At 46.2% G+C, this 19,533-nt stretch overlaps 1 protein-coding gene across 1 annotated transcript in view; it reads left to right on the top strand.

Moving 5' to 3' along the window:
• Positions 1-19,533, top strand: part of LOC119404855 (elongation of very long chain fatty acids protein AAEL008004) — a 100,863-nt gene that overhangs the window by 77,430 nt on the left and 3,900 nt on the right. Inside the window, exons 4-8 of the mRNA XM_037671534.2 lie at positions 13,586-13,776; positions 15,150-15,230; positions 16,714-16,770; positions 17,943-18,048; positions 19,342-19,478. Coding sequence (XP_037527462.1) covers positions 13,586-13,776; positions 15,150-15,230; positions 16,714-16,770; positions 17,943-18,048; positions 19,342-19,478 — 572 coding nt within the window. The remainder of the gene's footprint in view (positions 1-13,585; positions 13,777-15,149; positions 15,231-16,713; positions 16,771-17,942; positions 18,049-19,341; positions 19,479-19,533) is intronic.

Raw genomic sequence — 19,533 nt, 5'->3', positions numbered from 1 at the left:
GGGTTCGACCCCGGCGGTCTCATTTCGACGGAGGCGAAAATGCTAGAGGCCCGTGTTACTCTGCGTTGTCGCTGCGCGTTGAAGAACCACCAGATGGTCAAAATTTTCCGGAGCCCTCCACTGCGGCGCGCCTCGTAACCACGTCGTAGTTTTTGCACGTAAAACCCCAGATTATTATTAACTTCACTCATCACGACACAACGGCGGTTTCACTGTAGTAATGATCAGAATCAGAAATGTTTTTGTTTTCCAACGAAATTGTTGGGGGGTCCCTTCGTGCGAAAAACTGCACTATACAGCTAGAATGTGCCTGAAGGCCCTGACAGGGCAGCAGTAAAGGCTACAACCAGTATACATATATATAGTCAATATATGTAAATGTATATATACATATATATGTAAATACCAGGGCACCTGGTATTTACATCCAATATAATACAGTACTTCAGTGCAACTAAGAGTTCAACATATACACACTCGTGTTTTCCCACAAACGCGCAGTATTGATAAACAAAATAGAAATCTAATACATTTAGTGAGAGCAATTGTCAAAATACATTGTTATACATCAGAAAAGTGGTATTTACAACATTAAGAAAAGAACAGTTATTTGTTCGGCCGTGGTATTCTAGCCTTGGCTCGGAAATCCCGCATAGCTTTCGGGTGCAAGCGCCATTCATTCTACACAACCACCACCACTGCTAACGGCACCGGTAGCGCGAAGCGTCACGCAGCTGTTCAGCCGGTGACCGCGCTTTTGTGCGCGTCCCTTTGGACAGGTGGGTTGGATCCCAAGGCGGCGCTGAGTCGAGCGGACTCCTGCGTCGGCGTCTCTTGTTGCCCACTATTTTATTGCACGCTGGCCAGAGCCGCGCATTGCGCAAAACCTCCGCCTCTTGTATCGCGTAACATATCGTATACCGGGTGTGCATATAGTGACTTTTAGACACTACGGAATTCCGTTTTTTTTTTCTTAACCGCCCCTGTCAAATAGCGTAATTGTAGGCCACGAGCACGATTACTACGGGTGTCGGACGTTACCTGCGTGAGGAATTTCAAATACGTAAATTCGCTAATTAACGGAAGTTCACTAATTACCTCGTACGTGAGATCGTATACCGTACCCATCCCTTCCCCGCCGCGATTTCTAAGCCGTGTGCTTTCCTACCGTGCTTATTTGCATCACTGGCGTAGCCGGGAGGGGGGAGGTCAAATTACCCCCCCCCTCAAAAAAAGTTTCCGGCTACGGCCCTGGTGGGCACCTTGCCGTTTTAACTCCAGTGTAGTTATGATATGCCAAGTGATCAGGAGTGACAATTAGTGCATAAGGTGAATCCAGTGTGGATTGACAGTGTTGGTGAATTAGATATGAATTAGCACCTCGGTGACCAAGTATCAGCATGTTGAACCATGTGGTGATGTCTAGGCGTCAATAGGAAGTAACAATGCACTCGACTGCGAAGGTCATTGTAACTTTGAGTGCCTCGTTAAAGCACAGGCGGCTGTGGTATCTTTAGCGTGAGCTTAAGGAGCCTGCTATATCGGGCCCTTTAAAGGGCCTGTTATCACGTGTCGCTACTATAGGACGTGAATTGTAAAAACGGCCTTTCAGTGTTCGAAAAGCATTCGATTAAATTCGATGCGCTTCTGGCGCGATTCTATTCGATCTCAAGAATTCGCGTGTCCTCTGCTAATTACCGGAGAGGATCATTGGCGCGCGTAGTAGATGCCACGCTCTCGTCACAGTCGAGTGGCGGCGACGGTGCGTCGGGCTTTCAGCCAGCTTCTTTTAACAGATAACGCTCTCACGCCTCTTTGTACATTTATACCCGCCCCCTTGTTTGCGGTTGGCTCTGTTTGCCGACCCACTCCACAATGTTGTTCCGGTTGTTCAAGTTTTAAGATAAGAGCTCTCCGTTAAAGCGTGTGGAGGAATCCATTGTTCTTTATAATCGCTCCAGAGATAGCGGTAGCTTGAAAATGTGTATACACTGTGAGCGCAATAGTTATTTCAATCGTAATTGCAACTAGTTTGTGCCGCCCGCAAGGCGTGCGCATTTGCTAGGGCTAGGGGGGAAGACGCCCCGCCCCTCCCCCATATGTTATAAGACGGCGCTAATTCGATCGTTTAGCTTTTATTATTTTTGCAATCGTCTCATGGAATCTGACGCGTGTCAGTTGAAATAACGTTAAGGTGACGGTTCTACCGTCGCCATCTTGCGAGTGGTTTCTTTTTATCTCGCAAGCGAGAAAAACGTGTTGCTTGTTGTGAATCTGATTAACTGTGTCCAGCTGCTGCGTTACGCGTATATAGTCTCTGTAGCAGAGATCTAACTCACCTCAGCTACCGGGCCGCATTCACAATACTCAGTCTTCTGTAAGGGCAGTGAAGTATTGGAGCCAGGGGGAAAGGGGGGGGGGTTGCGCCGATTCCTTTCCTATATCTCATACATGGGCCATTTCTGCATGAGGTATTTGATCTCAGGTCTCGGGAGAAATATATCGATACCAATCTCCAGAATTGCTGAAGTCAGGATGCCGAATTTCTCGCTCCACGGTTATGTTTCAACTAGTTTCAACACACAGTGATCCAGGCCCGTATATAGCCAGAAAATTTTTCGGAGAGGGGGGGGGGAGGGGGGGAGGCACTTGCTGAAAACCTTGGCTATTTGAGAAAAACGCCTATTTTCATTATTTTTGATGAAAACAAGTACTTCACCAAAATTTCGGAGGGGGGGGCCCTAGCCGCCTCCCCTCCCCCCCCCCCCCCCCCCCGGCTACGGGCCTGTGGTGACCGCATGGGGTGCCTCAGGAAAAATATGCTTTGTGACCAGTCACGCCATTGTAGCTCATGCACATATTTATTAAGTAAAAGAGGAAATAAAATGAACTGAACACATGTAGTCATGTGCGGGCCGGGTCGCAGCGAGAGGTCGCGCTTGACCGTGGTCAGTGTGCATGGCGTTGCAACTGCTGTAAAATATGTGCGCTGAAATATGCGCTTCACGAGTTCTGCCGGAAATGAATCACGCAGCAGTTTGTGCAATTGGCAATTTTTCTTTTTTTTTTTCCTTACGGGGCGCAGTAAAAAAGAATAAAACTGGGGGAGAGGGTGATGTGCACACCGGTGATGTTGCCCCTCTATCTAATCTCCCCCACACGTTATCGGGATTCGAAATCAAGATTAATCTGTTCCACAAAAGCAAATGTATATAGTCGCACCGCGTACATTAAAAAGAGTGAAGCATTGCGCCTGTTTCTCGCAACAGCGCTCGTTAGAGAGTCACCGCAAGCTTTTTTGTCAGCGAGGCTGAAGCCGCACGCATTGCGTTTGTGACGCAAGTCGTTTCGTGAGAGAGAGAGACAGACAGGTCGTGTGTGTGAGTGTGTGTGTGTGAGAGAGAGAGAGAGAGAGAACTGGCATTTCGCGAGGGTCGAGGCTGCAGGCTGACTCGCGCGCGTCGCAGGTGAACATCCGTCTTTTTTTTTTTTTTTTTGCCGGCTGCGGTCTGCGGTTGTCTTTCGTTCTTTCCCTTCCTTTTTTTCGCTTTATCTATTGGGCTTTTGTGGCGAAACCTCCCCCATCACCTCGGTAGGCTTAGTGCCCGGTAACCAACCACGTGCTCGAGGTTGAATCGTGATAAAGGAATGAGGGAAATCTGAGCGAAAGTTGGCAGGGATTCGTGATAAAAGACGGTATAGCATTGCAAACACGGACACGAGAGAGAGAGAGCAGTAGAGGCAACGCAAACGCCGGCGTTTGTGGTGTCTTTTGACGTTTGCAATGCCTATGTCTTTTATCACGAACCCCTGCCAGCTGTAGCTCAGATTTCTCGGATTTTTCGGGACGAAAAAGCTTGGTTGCGTGTTTTACATGTCACACGGTGATGCGATTTCGGTTACGATTTCGCACTCGCGATTTCGTCGCAGACCGGCATTTAATACAGCGTTTCCTAATAAATGTACTGGAGGGAAAACTGGCGCTAGTGTCTACGGGAGCTGCAACGCATGGCTAGGGTGGCTAGAAGTTTCTTTCTAGCCACCCTAGCTACCCTAGCATGGCGCTTGAGCCAGCACGGGAATGGTGGGTAGCACACGGATTTGTCTGAGCTTCGTTCTTGCGGCTCCGTTTGGCTCCCTGTGACCTGCACCGCTTCGTCGCATGACGAAGTTCAGCAAGCGTTCAGCCGTTCCACTTCACCGCCTTGACATTTTTTTTAGGTTCACCAATTCAAATCGGCTCACGAAGTTCACAACGATTCATTCTATTATCCGAAAACAAAAGCCAAACAAAGAACAGCAATAAACAAAGCCACAAATGCGTTCGAAGCCGCAAGCACGAAGATTAGGCAAATCCATCATTTCCATGGTGGCTGAACGATCGCATCTGGAACGGTAAGGGCTGGGATGGTGCTGCATAAACCGCTGGTTAAACGTCACGCGGTTAAACGTCACAGCGCAAAACAGACACGGTACTTAATAAATTCAGCTATGCACAGCCGGCGCTGATTTCATTGTACTCTGTCCGCTTTGTGTTAAAATGAAGCTAAACCGTAACTCGTCCAAATGTCAGTTCAAGTGTGCTTTCTTTTCGTTTCAAACAAAGCAAAGACGCGCAGCGCGTCTTCTCTTTCGTCCGGCCGTGGTTAATCTGCGTTTCACTTTCGTATTATCTAAACGGACTCGGCGAGCTTACGGCAAAAAAATATCGGTGCATTTGGAACTGCAGTGTAGAATTCCGCTTGTTCAATGGTAAACAGCTTCAGACCCGCGACAGCGTACATCTTACATCCGGTTACGTGATCCATATATCTATGCACTTCTTATATAAAGCGCTATTTTCCGGCGGCGCATGCAAGCTGTTAGAAACTCTTTTTAAGCTAAACTTGTTTGCCGGAACGAGTTGAACACGTGTGCCGCTGTTGCAAGGTGCACACTATTCAAGTGCGAGATGAGTGCCTCTGCTTGCCGACTATGAAGGGAATTCAAAGGTCAGAACTGTTCGTTGGACGAGCTTCATAGGACTGCATTGTATGCACGAAAGACGTCTTGGCCTTTGTTCATTACATTGCCTCTAGTGATCGACATTTCTTGTTCGAGTATAGCGATGGTCACTGTCGTGAATTCGGTGTCATTTAGACCGACTGTCGGTCGAGAACATGGCGTGGATCCTGTGGGCATGACCATAGCGTGCGCCCCGCCTATAGTCACCTAAGAGGGCGGAGGGGGGGGGGGGGGTCTGCGATGAAACTGCGCACGCCTATGAGAATGGCGTAAACGTTTCATCTTCATTTGAACCCTGCGCACACCTATGAATGCTCCTCCAACTATAGATCGAGTCTGTTGTTGCTGCTGCTGCGGTCCACTTGTGTCGGTGTCTTCTATAGGCTACGCGAAACGCCCGGAGAAAGGTTTCCGAAGTTATGTACGAGAGCAGAATCGAAGCGTGTTGGCAGGTCGGGCCGTGTGTGCGCTCGAACGTATTTGTTATCGATAGTGTTTCGTTTGTCTCACGCAGCCGGTGATTCATCGGGTATGCCGTGTTCGTCTAAGCGTTCCACTGGGTTTCTGGGAGGAAAACAGCGGTATCGAAAGATTAATCACGGCTCACTAGACAATGGACGGCCGTGTAGAAAGCAGATGCACAGCGTTCTCTGTTCGAAATGTCGACCGAATGCCATGCACGATTTTCACGGATCCCGTGTGTCTGTTGTAGCTCTCGTTTTTCTATAGCCGGTTACAACTTTAGAACTGCGGCGCGCCTTTCATTCCTATGTGCAACGTAGTCGTGCTGGGTGGTTTTCATTTTAACAGCAAGTACAGTTTTGCTGCTAATATAGTTGCTGCGCATATTAAGAATTAGAAGATCGTCGCGCGTGCATAAAATATTGCGTTGGGCAGAGCCGCGTTGTCGGAATCTTTGAGATTTGGCAAGAAGTTCAAGGTTTCGGCCGAAAACGAGCGACGCCAACATGTGTACGTCTGTATGGGGAAACTCGCCCTGAATTACCGTACTTACTCGACTCTAACGCGAGGGGTGACTTCTCATTGCGTCCAGGAAGAAAAAAATCACAGCATATCCACGGGGTGAATTATGATGAGTGGGGCGAAGCTACGGAGGGAATCATCTGTAAACCGTGAAACTCTTCCGTGAAATGCGCCCAGTACATAATATAAAGAGTGTGAAACATCGTGTATATATTAAACATCAAACTTTTATTGTACTGTTGGTTTACGTGGTCCCTTCATTATCACTTGTGATCGGTGAAATGCAAGGAAGAAGTCCGCTCCCGAGCGAAAGAGCGCCAAGAGCGACCGCATTCCCCGCTCGCCCTGTGCGAATTAAAGGCAAGGCTAGAGGGAAGACAGGACGCGCGTTCCACGACGCGAGGTCGGTAGCATGCCCAACGAAAGCCAACGGAACGCGATCGTGCAAGTGCTCCGGCTTCGCATCGCCTCATGGTTCCATTTAGCGTCCCAAAACCAAATATATTGCTCAAGGTGTGCCTTGCGTTTTTCGTAGAAATAATTTCTTTATCATGTACATTAAGACGAAAAGTTGAAAGCTCACTAGAGTGTATCGCCCGCAAAGTATGTCTTTTATGGCTCATTCACACTGGGGAATCAGCCGGCCACAGCGACCGGAATTCACGCGCCGCCGAAAGTCAACATTGTTCACACCGCTTAGCAACCGCACCGCCGAAACTAGGGCGTCTAGTTGTCATCGTCCCTTCGCGCGAAGGAACGCTGGCATCGACGCGCTCGGCGTTGTGTACGGGTTTCTTTATGGTGAAGCGCATAAACATGAGCAGGGTCGTCGAACTGCTGGGCCTGCTGCAAAGCAACTTTCTGGCGATGTCTGACGAGGATAAACATGCATTCGCCGAACAAAAGAAACGACGCAAGCACTTGTGGTTTGTTCGTCCTGATTTGCAAGACGCGAGAAGCTTGGTCGAGCCGAGGTAATGCTACCCGTTTTGCAAGATCGCGATGATGTATTGCAAAGATGCTAATCGCGGCAACACCTGGCACTTGTCGAGAGCTACAGTATCATTAGGAAAGACTTCGCTGTTGCTGCGGGCTTCGACGACTGCGATATCACAAGCGCGCCGCCATTTTTCGAATGTTCGACTCGCGTTCCGATTGGTTCGCGGTGAAGGAATCCGGCGGCAGCTGCCGCAAAAATCGGTCCAGGACCGATCGACGCGGAATGGGCTTTTCCGGCGGATCTCGCTGCCGCCGAAGCGGATTCCGCGCGCTCTGGCCGCCGAATGTCTCAGTGTGAACGCGCCTTTAGTGTGATTTAACTCTCGTACGGCAGGGTCCTCGCGCCGTTGCCGGTCCACCTCGCCCGTTGACGATCGGGCGAGGTGGCTACATACAACTACTACTACTACACTTTAAGAAAAACATCTGGCGTTCTTTCGTTCTGCTTTTACAAAACATCTGGCGTCTTTCGTTGGTTTATTTCATCAATCAACGGCGTTTTGAACAAAATTTTTATTGTTTAATCACGCACAGGAGAAATCTCACCAGGCACTACCTTGGAGGTAAACAATGGCTGCTAATGGGAATGAGAGACAGAAGAAGTCGGCTTTTAGCTAACACTTACACTTCTACTTCTACTAACGTTTCCTACTGGAACATGCCAATGGCTGCTAATGGGGAATGAGAGACAGAAGAATTCGGCTTTTAGTTAACGCGCACGCTGCGAATTTTTTATTGTTCAACAACGCACAGGAGAAATCTCCCACCGGCACCACCTTGGAGGTCAAAGCGTAAGACTTGTTACGGACTACTACGACGACTACGAGGGACGAACGGGTGCTGCCTTAAGGAGCTTCGCCCCTAAAAACCGTTATTTCGGTAGTCGATTGTAACGCGAGGGTCGACTTTAGGTAGCTAAAATCTGAAAAAAAAAAAAGCTCTCGTTACATTCGAGTAAATGCGGTATACCCGAAAGGTGCTTGACGTCACGGATTTGAGCGAATGCGATTGGATAAGGCATCTATGCTAATCTCTCCGCATGCAGTAGCGACGGCTGTGGGCGGAGCCTACGTGTATTCGTGGGTTGTAATTGACTGTAGTGCGCTGCGATTTACCTGTTGTGCGGCACTCTGCACCTAAATTTGACTTGGTTATAAGTGGTTATACGCAAAGGAAAATGTACGCGAAGTTGTAGATTAATCGCTCTCCTACGAAAGCTTCAGTCACGTACGCAGCTCGCCTTACCAGTTCTGACCAGTTTTGACGCGGGATTTGAATTATACGTTCGGGCGCACATCGGGTTAACTGAGCCCATACTGATTATCAAGTACGGTCCAGTTTTCAGTAGTTGAAACCCATGCTAATTGAGTGTGGCTAGTTGAGCGCGCCAGGTTATTGCGTCACGCGGTTGCTTCACCGAAGGCGATGCTGCCACGTTTGGCGGGATTTTCGACTTGGCTTACGTTGAACTTGCGTACAGCGCAGTATCAGACGAGGGGACAAGGAGCCGACAGAGACGAGCGCTGACTACCAATCAGCATAGCCAGCTCCCGTCCCGCGAGTTCTTACGCTCAGTGACGAACTTCTTTACGTGCGTTGAACTGGTTTCGCTTCTCGTTGCAAAGTCGTGCACTATGTGGCCTTGCTTCTTGAATATTGGAGACATGCAGTGCACGCCTGCGGTTTCCATCTCTTAGGGTTATCCTTTCATTTTTCGTTCCGTTGCGCGCCGGGTAGCTCTTAGTTTCTTTGTTGTTGACGATCGAGGATTCTGCTCCATATGTTAAAGGGACACTAAAGAGAAACAATGAATTGGTTTAGATTGATAAAGTGTGCTCAGAGAACTCTTGTGTAGTTTATTTCACCACCATAGGTTTATTATTAGCGGAGAAAACAGTTTCATTTTTAAATTTCGCGCCGAACTTTGTATGTAATTTGTGACGTAAAAGATTTCAAAGATCATTTAACGTATTTTGGCGCCACTGGCTCGACGAAATTTCCACAAACTCGTATGTCAAGTCTCTGGCCTCCTCAAAGGACAATGTACATCGATTTAACCGATTAGGAACTACGTAGGCCAAAGCAGGCGCCGTCAAAAATATGTGACGTCACGGCAAATGGTGCGGGAATTTCAAGGTGGCGTCGCCACCTGTATTTTCTTTTTGCGCGTTTTCTCGCTTATTAAGAGTCTTCTCGCAGCAAGCGTGGTGTTTTTGGTATCGGGAAGACTACTTTACTAATGCGAGAAAAATTGTTTTGCTCTTTAGTGTCCCTTTAAAACTGGCAAAATGCAATGGTTGTACAGTGCCCGCACTAGTGACAGTGGTAAGTTACCGGTAAGAAGTTGAGTGCCTGTCGTATGCGCACCACCCCTTATTTGTTCGGTGGACATTCCTTTAAACGAGAAGGATCCCCTGTTAATATTTAGCCTCGATAGACAATGTGCGGCTAGTGCAGGGTCGTCCACATCCGATGGTAACACCCGATCAGTATTCAAGACCTCGTAGAAGCTGATGTTGAATACATAATTAGGAAAACTTGTATTGTTTGTCGACACCGTGATTAGATGTGATATAACGGACATTTCCATCCTGAAGTAGAATAGACGTTCTAGTTTTACCGGCTTGAATACTTATGAGGTGTTCGCCTTCGATGTGGTCGACCTTGTACATGAGGATAGTTTTGTATATGTACACATATCAGCTGCTTCTGTTGTCAACTGCGTCTTCCAGACACGGAAATGCCTTTCCTGCCATGCGCTACAGCTACCGTTAGCACGAAGCACATTGGAACCATGGGAAAACGTGCTGGGGGCATCTCGTTTCCCGAGGCTTTAGCGATCCTGTTAAATGATTAATTGTGCGCTAAATCCATACCAGTTTTGTACAAGATCCATTTGGCGCGAGTTGGAATCCTTTTTGTATATGGAATCCTGTTGGCGTCTCTAACGTATCCATTGTTCCTAAATGCTGATATGATACCCGAGGATCCTGGTAATGCGATTGTTTTGAATACTGATATGATACCCGGGGATCCTGGTAGTACGATTATACCAATGCTGTCTGTACGACGCTACGAAATGGCAACGTTCTTTGCGACGGTGATAAGGACGAGCTTTTTGCGCCGATACGGCGATCGTCACGGAGCATTATAGGTATGAAGTGAAACAGATAAGGAACTGAAGGAGTAAGCGCGACTGCTCATACGTCCATAGCCTCGATCTTGACCTCTGTTCGGTGCCGGTTTCCAGAGAAAAGAAAGCCGCTCAACTATAAAAAGCACACGACGATAGTGAGCGCGAAAAGGCGGATTCATGTGGGACGTCGTCGCGTACACTTGACGAAGGTCGCGCCTTCTCAGAACCGCACAGGCGACCGGTAGGCCGACCTCGGCTTCGTTATCGAGGTAACAGGATCCTCTTGGCGCATCAGCAGCAGCAGCAGCAAAAGTGCTGAGGCCGGCCGCGCCGGCACTTGTGTCGCTACGTCGATCGGGATAAGGTAAACCGCGACGCGAAAGGGACCGCGCCGCTCCTAACCGCACGAGGCGATGTGCTGATCCGGGCGTCGCACCCGCGACCTCCTCTATGTCGTGGTCGCACGGTCGCACCGCGTCACGTGGTAGTACGCGACTACACTGTATACGCGACATAGCAACACCGCAACACCCTCTAGAGTCTAGAGGGTGTTGGACATAGCCTCAGTGAAGGAACTGAGGCCACGTGACAGCGTCGAAAGGGTCTACGAACGAAATACCGCTAGCCCATTTGCTGCTGTTTCCGCTACGCCATTATCGGGCCCGTTTGACTTTCGCCTCTTGAAAAAGTCTTTAGAAGTATTTGTTTTGTCTGGAAACCCCCTTTTTTTTTTCTTGCTCATCGGTGTGTCGTTCGAGAAGCCGGGAAGAAACGTTGGAACGGCAGACCGGTAGTTTCCATGGCTTGAACATTGTTTACATGTCTGCAAGATTCTGCCTATCACGTGATCGCGGGAACTCTTAACCGGGACCACCGCGGAGCAATAAAAGTGGTGTTTGTTTGCATAGCTAAGTGGTTGATTTACCCATAGGCGTGCGCACAGGGGGGCAGGGGGGGGGGGCGGCCGCCCCTCTAATCAGCTAATAGGGGGGGGGGGCAAAATCTGCCCCGTACGTTGACCCGTCTAGTCACCTAAGAGGGGGGGGGCACAAAATCTGCCCCATACATTGACTTAGTAGGGTGGGGGGGGGGCGCTGCGATGAACCTTCGCCCCCCCCCCCTAATAGGAACCCTGCACACGCCTATGGATTTACCTGTGCACATGGGCGTCGGCAAGGAGGTGCAAAAGGGGCACTTGACCCCTCCCGCTCCTTCCCGCCGCAATGCAACGCGGCTTTGCAACCCCCCCCCCCTCCCCAAGACAAAATCCTGCCCACACCCATGCCTGTGCTTCCCCGTGTTCTCCACTTGAGCTGTTCCACCTGAATCGTAGTGTCGGTTGAACATTTCACGGAACATGTAGCACAATTAATAGGTCAAATACTGCAGTGTTGCTCGCACATTAAAGGAAACTGATAACTCAACAAAAGTTACAGATCATTACAACGAGCTGTTGCTGCATCTGCACTCGTGTGACTACTGGTTACAGTTGAATTTCAGTCACGAACAGTTCACAATGTCGTTTGTCACCAGCCATTGAATAAATAGCATTTCTATTGACTCTTTTAGGCGTGACCTATCATTAACTGTCTGAAAATCTGTCAAATTTAAACTATATTCAAAGTCACTCGATATTCAGTTGCAACAAAAGTAATGTCATAATACTGTGTCTTTTACAGTAATCAGTCTTAATCTGTAATTATCTATTTATCCTGAAGTCATTTATGTTCTGTTTTTGTGTGAATAGAATCAAATCTCAGGCTAGAAATAGAGTGCAATTTCACTTCCGGTTATATTCATTTGTAGCAAAGAAAAATTATACTTTTGACATGGCATGTCAAATGACTTGTCGAACGTGGTAGTGCATTCGACAAATGATCATACGCAACATTACACTGCAAAATTAAGTTATATGACGATGCGTTCATTACGTAGGCGATTCAATTAATCCAAACCTTAATGTATTTTGCTCTTTCTTAGCAACTGGTCAACACAACTAGGACAAACATGTTGTGTGCACAATTGTACACAAAGTGTCTCAAAAAGTTAAAGAAGCCAATGGTTAGCTGAGAAAGGTGATAGCTAAGCCTTGTGAACACATGTACCAGCTCAAGGGTAATAATTTTTTCACTGATGACTACACTTTACCTTGTGGGACTAGTGACCTAGTGCCGGATTTGCCAACGTACGGCTCTGCGCTAAGAATTAAAACAATTCTGCCACACGCGGAGCTAGCAAACGCACAGAGCAAACACGGGACAGAGCCTTCGCTCACGCCACCATCGGCTGTTCTCATTTGAGGAAAATAGTTGCCCGGCTCTACAAACATCTCCGGTGTCACGTCACGACTTTAAGCAAACGTTGCTTCAGAATGTGCAAACGTGTGCAAAAGCCGGGTGAGAGTTTGTGTTACAGTGTACAGTAGGCTCTGCGTAGGAATCCGAACATTAGTTACAGATGACATGACACATTGTGAATGTATTTCTGTTAATTCAGCATAAAGTTCGGGCAACTTTATTAGCAACTTAGGAGAGCATTGCTTCTGAATGTGCAAACATGTACAGACGGGTCCACTGTTAAAGGGAACACTTGCATGCAGGGCATGTTTGGATTTCGCTCTCTTGCAAAAACACAGTGGCTTAGATTTGCGTAAATCTACTGGTGGTTGACAGTTCAGCCTCATTTTTTACAGACTCGTGCAGTGTATGAACAGCGTTTCCCTGTTCACTTCCTGTTAGAGGGCCAGCAAAATGAAAGGTGCTCATTGGAGTGTTCCCTTTAACAGTGGACCGTACTGTACAAAAACTGGATGAGAGTTTGTGTTACAGTATACAGCAGGCTCTGCCTAGGAATCCGAACATTAGTTACAAATGACATCACAGGACATTGCGAATGTCTTTCTGTTAATTTTGCATCAGGTTCAAGCCCCTCTATTAACATCGTCGTAACCCTTCCTTTTTGTCTAGTTTTCTTCATTTAGCTACGTATTTCAGCTAAGTTGATGCCTAAAAGGATTATTTGAGCTCCTAGTTGGTGCTTACGAGATGATTTAAGACTGCAAAAGAACTTAGCACGGAAACCACTTGTTCTGTACTATTGTTTTTCTTTCAGGACGTGTGCGTTTTTTTTTCCTGCTTTTAGATACTGCAATAAATTGATCCTAATAAAGCTGGAATGCTTCAATTCGCATGCTATTCTATTCCTGTCCAGTTATGTAGTTAAACGGACCAAGCTTTTGTTTGCTATAGCAGCTTCAGTTTAGTAAAATTGTTTTTGCATTCTGCAGTTTTATTTATGGCTCACTGATATATATCTTTGTACATTTATACTGTGCGACCGTCCTGCATACTTTTGTATTCAAAATTAATGTTAGTACCAAATAGGTTCTGCCGAGGATTTGCATTGGTGTTCGTTACTGTGTCATGTGTTGTCACTGACACATTTCTCGTCTCTTCGTTGCAGACTCAAGGGTGCAGGAATGGCTCTTCATGCAGAGCCCATGGCCGACACTGACGATCTGCCTGTCGTACGCCTACTTTGTCAAGGTGCTGGGCCCATCCCTGATGAAGAACCGGGAGCCTATGCAGTTGCGCTGGGTCATGGTGGGCTACAACTTCTTCATGGTTGCCGTCAGCCTGGCCATATTTCTTCTGGTACGTGGACAACCGTTGTGCCATTCCCATCAGACCACCCCGAAAGAAGGGCTGTGAAAAGCCTGAAAGACCAGTGTTTGTCGGTTGCTGATGGACTAACTGCCCCACAAGGTCAACGGCAAATCTGTAGCCTCGCGGTATACACTCAACCCTTGATATAACGAACCCGGATATAACAAATTATCTGTTATAACGAAGTAAATGAAGAATAAGTCTTGTCATAGATACAGTGCTACAAATAAACGTTTATAACGAATTTTCGGATATAATGAAGTTATTTTCGTGGCAGATGTGACTTTGTTATAATGAGATTTGAGTGTAGTTGACAGTTTGAACTAGTAGTCATGTAATGCATAGGACAGATAACCAGTGGTCAGTTAAAGCCACGGAATGGATATCGAGGGATGGGAAACTCTGCAGAGGATGGCAGTGAGTTAGGTGGGGCGATAAAATGAAAACGTTGGCAGGAATGAAATGGAATCTGCTTGCACAAGATAGGGTAAATTGGAGATCATTGCGAGAGGAATGCGTCGTGCAGTGGGAGTGGAATAGGCCGACGATGACTACAAACTGCCAGGTGCGCACATCATAGGTGGCGAATTTGTGCTGGTACTGCCGCGCTTCGTCATATGAACACACTTCAAGTAGACGGTAGCTCTTTGTGTGAGGAAATGAACACGGAGATTCAAATTTTGATACCTGCGTGTTGAGTGTTCAGAGTTGGGAGTGTCAGAGATGAAACAGGAGAGGAGCTCTGTGGCCACCTCGGTTCATAATACGGGAATTTGATCCTAGTTATTTTCCTTTTTATTTTAATTGATGGTCGGAGAGACAGTACTTTACCTATGTTATCAATGGAATCATCTGGTAGTGAACACTAGATAAGAAATATAATCAAGTGATAAACAGTGTTTTATTATCCTGGCTTTGTACATACTGTTCTTGGAATGTACTGATAAGCATTACATATTAAGGTGGAAAGGCAGCAGACTGGGCTACAGCTGATGTTCTAAGGAATGGCATATTAGTTGAGATCAAGTGGTCACACAAGCATTAACATAAGGTACCTAATGTTTATTGAACCAATAGGAGAAAGAAAAACAATTCAAAGATGGCAGAGGGATAGACTAGGAGGATGCACTAGATAAGTCTCTGGGTTGGTTTGGTTTATGCCGAGCAAGGATAATTGGAGATATGTGAAGAAATTAAGTGATCCTGGTTGTACATTGGAGGCTGGGAAGCGATGACTTTAGGCTTTAAGCTTTCTGTATGCACGTATAATTACTTGGACTGCTTTACTGTGGACTTGGCATTATAGGACAGCCATGTCTTGCAAACCACATTTTTGAGGTGCTTTTGCTCATTGTTTGCAGCTTGGCATCTACGGCTGGTTTGGGCACTACAACTGGAAGTGCCAGCCTGTGGACTACACAGACAGTAGGGAAGCAATATTGGTGAGTGCTGAACATTCATGACTTCTGCAATAATAATAGGGAGTAATCATCATGATTGTTTTGATGTGCAGTCCCTTTTTGTGATGGTTAGACTCTACATTTATCAGCAGTGAAGCCATAGCTGTAACATAGCCTTAGCAACTGGTATCTATGGTAGTGTACTGTCTATATGTAGGGAATTCGATGTTTCACTATGTGTATGAAATGCACTGAAGGCAGAAGTTCCAACTAAAGGCCTCTGTGAGAGTTTGATGAGAGGTTTGACGATTAGCCAGCGGCCCACCTGCAGCATGAGCCTTCACTCATCAGCTTGTACACAGGCTAGATATTTTTGAAGCTAGCATTTAAAGGGACACTAAAGGCATATAACAATTTATGTCAGAGTGAAAGCTCAATATATGACGTCTAAAACAGCAATATTATCAACAGCAGTGCCCTACTTACCGAGAAATTAAGCTAGTAAATGTATTACACGATGAGCGCCATGAGCGGCACATTTTCAGAATGATCCCTGTGACGTATGAGAGTCTGCCTACAATTAATCACTAGTAATCAAACTAGCAGCAATAAAAAAAGAACCTTCCGTGCATCAAGAGACGTAATAAAATGCCGTTTGTTCGTTTCCGTTTGATTCATGGAAAAAAGAACCTCTTTGGCGTTGCCGTGGGGAACGGCGCACGTGGTTCAAAGGTTCCGTTTTCGCCGAACTGCGCTTCACCCGGCGCCCTGCTTCGCTCACGCGGTCGCGTCTCAGTGGTAGTTTCAGTATTGTGTACTGCCGCAGGTTTTTTGCATGCTCGTGAAAGTCGCTCTGACAGAAAGTTTGACAAAATGCTGCATGCATGTGATGGTGCCGGATGCCCGAATGGTGTACGCCGCCGCGCAGTAAAGGCGGGCAACGTTGGGCACGGCAGCAGTGGCGTGTGAAAGACTGATTTCAGGAGGGTGATTTGAAGTGCGCTAACAAGATGCGGACCGCTAAAACATGATTTTATTTCAAAATAAGCACTTCCTTGGCATAAAAGTAGCACTACGAGGTTTCTGGACCGCTATTTCAACAATCAATGTCGATTTAATATTTGCCTTTAGTGTCCCTTTAAGAGATTTCCTTTCGATTTAAACTACTTAATTTTGCAATAATTACTTCTTGACCATTTTTGCAGACATCAGTTTTTATGGGATTGAGGCTCTGTGCTTCGTTCTTGTTTGGTACTGTGATTGCATCCATCTCTATGAAACAACAAAAAAAGGCAATTCTATTTACTTACGTTCATCTTAATCTTGTATCTTGCCTGCACTTTCTGGTCTAGCAAGATAACTTCGTCTTATTTTTGCAAGCACATGCCCTTTCATCGTAAGCATGTGAAATTTCAATGTTATGTGAAAACTTAATGTCACAGTTGGCTAAAAATGCATATTCAACTAAACTTGTGGCTCACTTTGTCTTTGTTTATGGTTTCTTTTTTTTTTATTCGCATTTCAGATGACCCATCTCTCCTGGTGGTACTACATTTCAAAATTTGTCGAGTTCATCGACACAGTGAGTACATTTTCAAATGTTGGCCCCTTGTTTCTTTGAGGTGAAACTGCGAATATATTCTTGCACCTTTGCAAGATAGTAGTACACTTGCATCTGAAAGCATCCATGCAACTGTTTACTTGGAGAACTTGTCATAAGAAGAGATTGAATGAATGTGTGCACAGTTTGAAACATATTACTAACCTTCCTAACTATCCAGCATACATGAATGACTGCCTAATGGCCTCGTGTGCCTTTATGTTGTTTCTTAGTGATAACTGCAGTCACCATGTAAAACAAGACCACAAGACCTTCTTTACAAATCTCCGAATCGATCTTTACTGTGGATCACGCATAAATCACTGGGAAAACAGGCAGTATGAAGGACACAAGTCTGGGGTGGGCATGGTTGTGTGCAGTTATGTGGTAAGCTGTGCCATGTTTAGTGAAACTTAAAGGTGTACTGACACGAACTTTTGAAGGAGAGTTTACCCTGTCATACAATCTCCTGTATACAGAGACTGTTCTGCGCAAGTGTGAAGCTTGGTAAATGCTGACAAGATATTTTATTTTGGCATTAAGGCAGATTTTTGCATGGTGCACCTACTGACATAGACACTGTCACAATGTTAGGCTACAGTGCCAATTCTGTTAACTTCACACACCAGTATGGCTAGTTGCGATGATGTCAAGTACTAAAACATTCAAAATAGCTGCTTGTGAGTCACCAGTGGAGTCAGTAGAGCGGCCATGGAAACATCACCTCATCTTGCGCGTCACATAAGCTCAAACCATGTCGTGGCATCAGGGTACAGTAGCAACCCAAACTAGCTTTTAAAAATGTTCTGTGATTACTTCTTTCATGGTGCACTTGCTCTTGCCATTACATTTTCTAGACTCTTGAGTGCTTGGCCTATCATTCGACGCAAAAAAAAAAAAAGTCCATTGAAAATTTTCATGTCAGTACTCCTTTAAAATGGTTTCAGTCTTACAGAAAATTGAGGTGTTACGACGAACATCCACGATATTGCATACCTGAATTTAATTGTACGAAACGAGACCACATCACAGTTTAGTCAATTTGCACTTCTTTCAGCTTTATGTATTACCAACTTCTGTACACAGCCAGAACTTTGGGAAAGTGGTCTGCCCTGACAAGCTTTGTAATGTATTTGTTTGCTCGTGCTACGCAGATATTCTTCGTGCTACGAAAGAAGTTCACCCACATCTCAACACTGCATGTCATACACCATGGAATGATGCCCATGAGCGTGTGGTGGGGTGTCAAATTCACACCAGGTGAGCGGGCGCTTCCATTATTTGATGCATCGCATCCACTTGAGAAAGTACGCAACTATAACTTCTCACTGTCGACACACCGGATTGAGAATAGGGCATCTCGTTTCACCGTAAAGTACTGTGGAAGTGCCTACCCCACTTTCGCAGAAAATTGTGTTAATCTAGATATGGGTGCTTGTCCGGTCGAAGCAGCAAAAGCCAGGATGGGGGCCAACGAAAAGTTTTGAGGCAGTGTTATGGTGGCTACGAAATTGAAAAATGTTTATTTGGAACTCATTCTTTTTCTCTCTGTCTTGAGCTGTCGAGAGGTGCAGCTCACATTGTTTCCCAACGTGCGGTGCCACTTGACGACTTCGATCTTCCCGGTGACGGTGTAGGCGTGTATCGTGCGGCTGGTGGATTGCACAAGTGTGGGGAACAGCGGCTGTGGGCACGCTTTATCAAGAACACTCTGCGACCACTGGTTTTCTTTCAAGGACTGTTCATTGTCATTCTGCATTATCTCCAACCCCATCGGTCTTTCCCTTTCCACCACAAGTTATCGAATATTCCAGTCATTGCCCATAGCGGTCTCATAACAGCCGCACTGGTCTGAATATTCCAGCTGATGCTGGCACTTCGGAGGGGTGGGCGCTTGACATAGAATTGTCAGAATTCTGAAGTTTCGGAAATGTTAATACTGGGCACTTCCGTGTTACTTTATGGTAGTCTCATCCACGATATACAGAAAACCCTCGTTAAATGGAACCTGAAGGAACAATGAAAAACGGCTCTGTTTACTGAGCAAAAATTTTTTTTGTGGTCAGAATTCAAAATAATGTGGTACAACAGACATAATTTAGCAAGAAAGCTAAGGTGTATACTATTTGCAAAGGTATCGACACAAAAATGGATGAGCGCTCTTCCTCTTGTCACCAATGTTGCTTATGCGATGCATTCTTTCGAGAACTCTTCACCAGCTAGCCCAGACAACCACCTTGCTCAGTAACATGCAAGAAACTAATTACATACAGTCAAACCCAGACATATCGAACCTGAAGGAGATTACAAAAAAAATTTCTATATATAGGTAATTCGATATATAAAATATTTTGTATATCAAACATATATTCGAGGGGATTTTACAACTGTTGGATATAGGCAATAAGTCGGTATGTGTGGGTTCAGCATATGCGGATTTCACTGTTTGAAGTTCCACATTTGAGCGTAATTTGAACTCCAGCATTCCCCATTGCATTGTGCACAAACTTTCTCTTCTTCAAGGTCGCCGTTCTCTTCCATCTCTTCCCACAGGTGGCCACAGCACTTTCTTTGCCTTTGTAAACAGCTTCGTGCACATCCTGATGTACTTCTACTACGGACTGGCAGCAGTGGGTCCCCACATGTCCAAGTACCTTTGGTGGAAGCAGCATATGACAACCATTCAGATGGTATGCCCTCTACCTGCAGTAAAACTAACCATCCCATTGGGTAGTGTCATGCTAC

This window comes from Rhipicephalus sanguineus, chromosome 9, assembly GCF_013339695.2.
Source record: "Rhipicephalus sanguineus isolate Rsan-2018 chromosome 9, BIME_Rsan_1.4, whole genome shotgun sequence".
NCBI lineage: Eukaryota > Metazoa > Arthropoda > Arachnida > Ixodida > Ixodidae > Rhipicephalus > Rhipicephalus sanguineus.
Note: the sequence above shows the minus strand (reverse complement) of the source record. Positions and strands in the feature narration are given on the sequence as shown.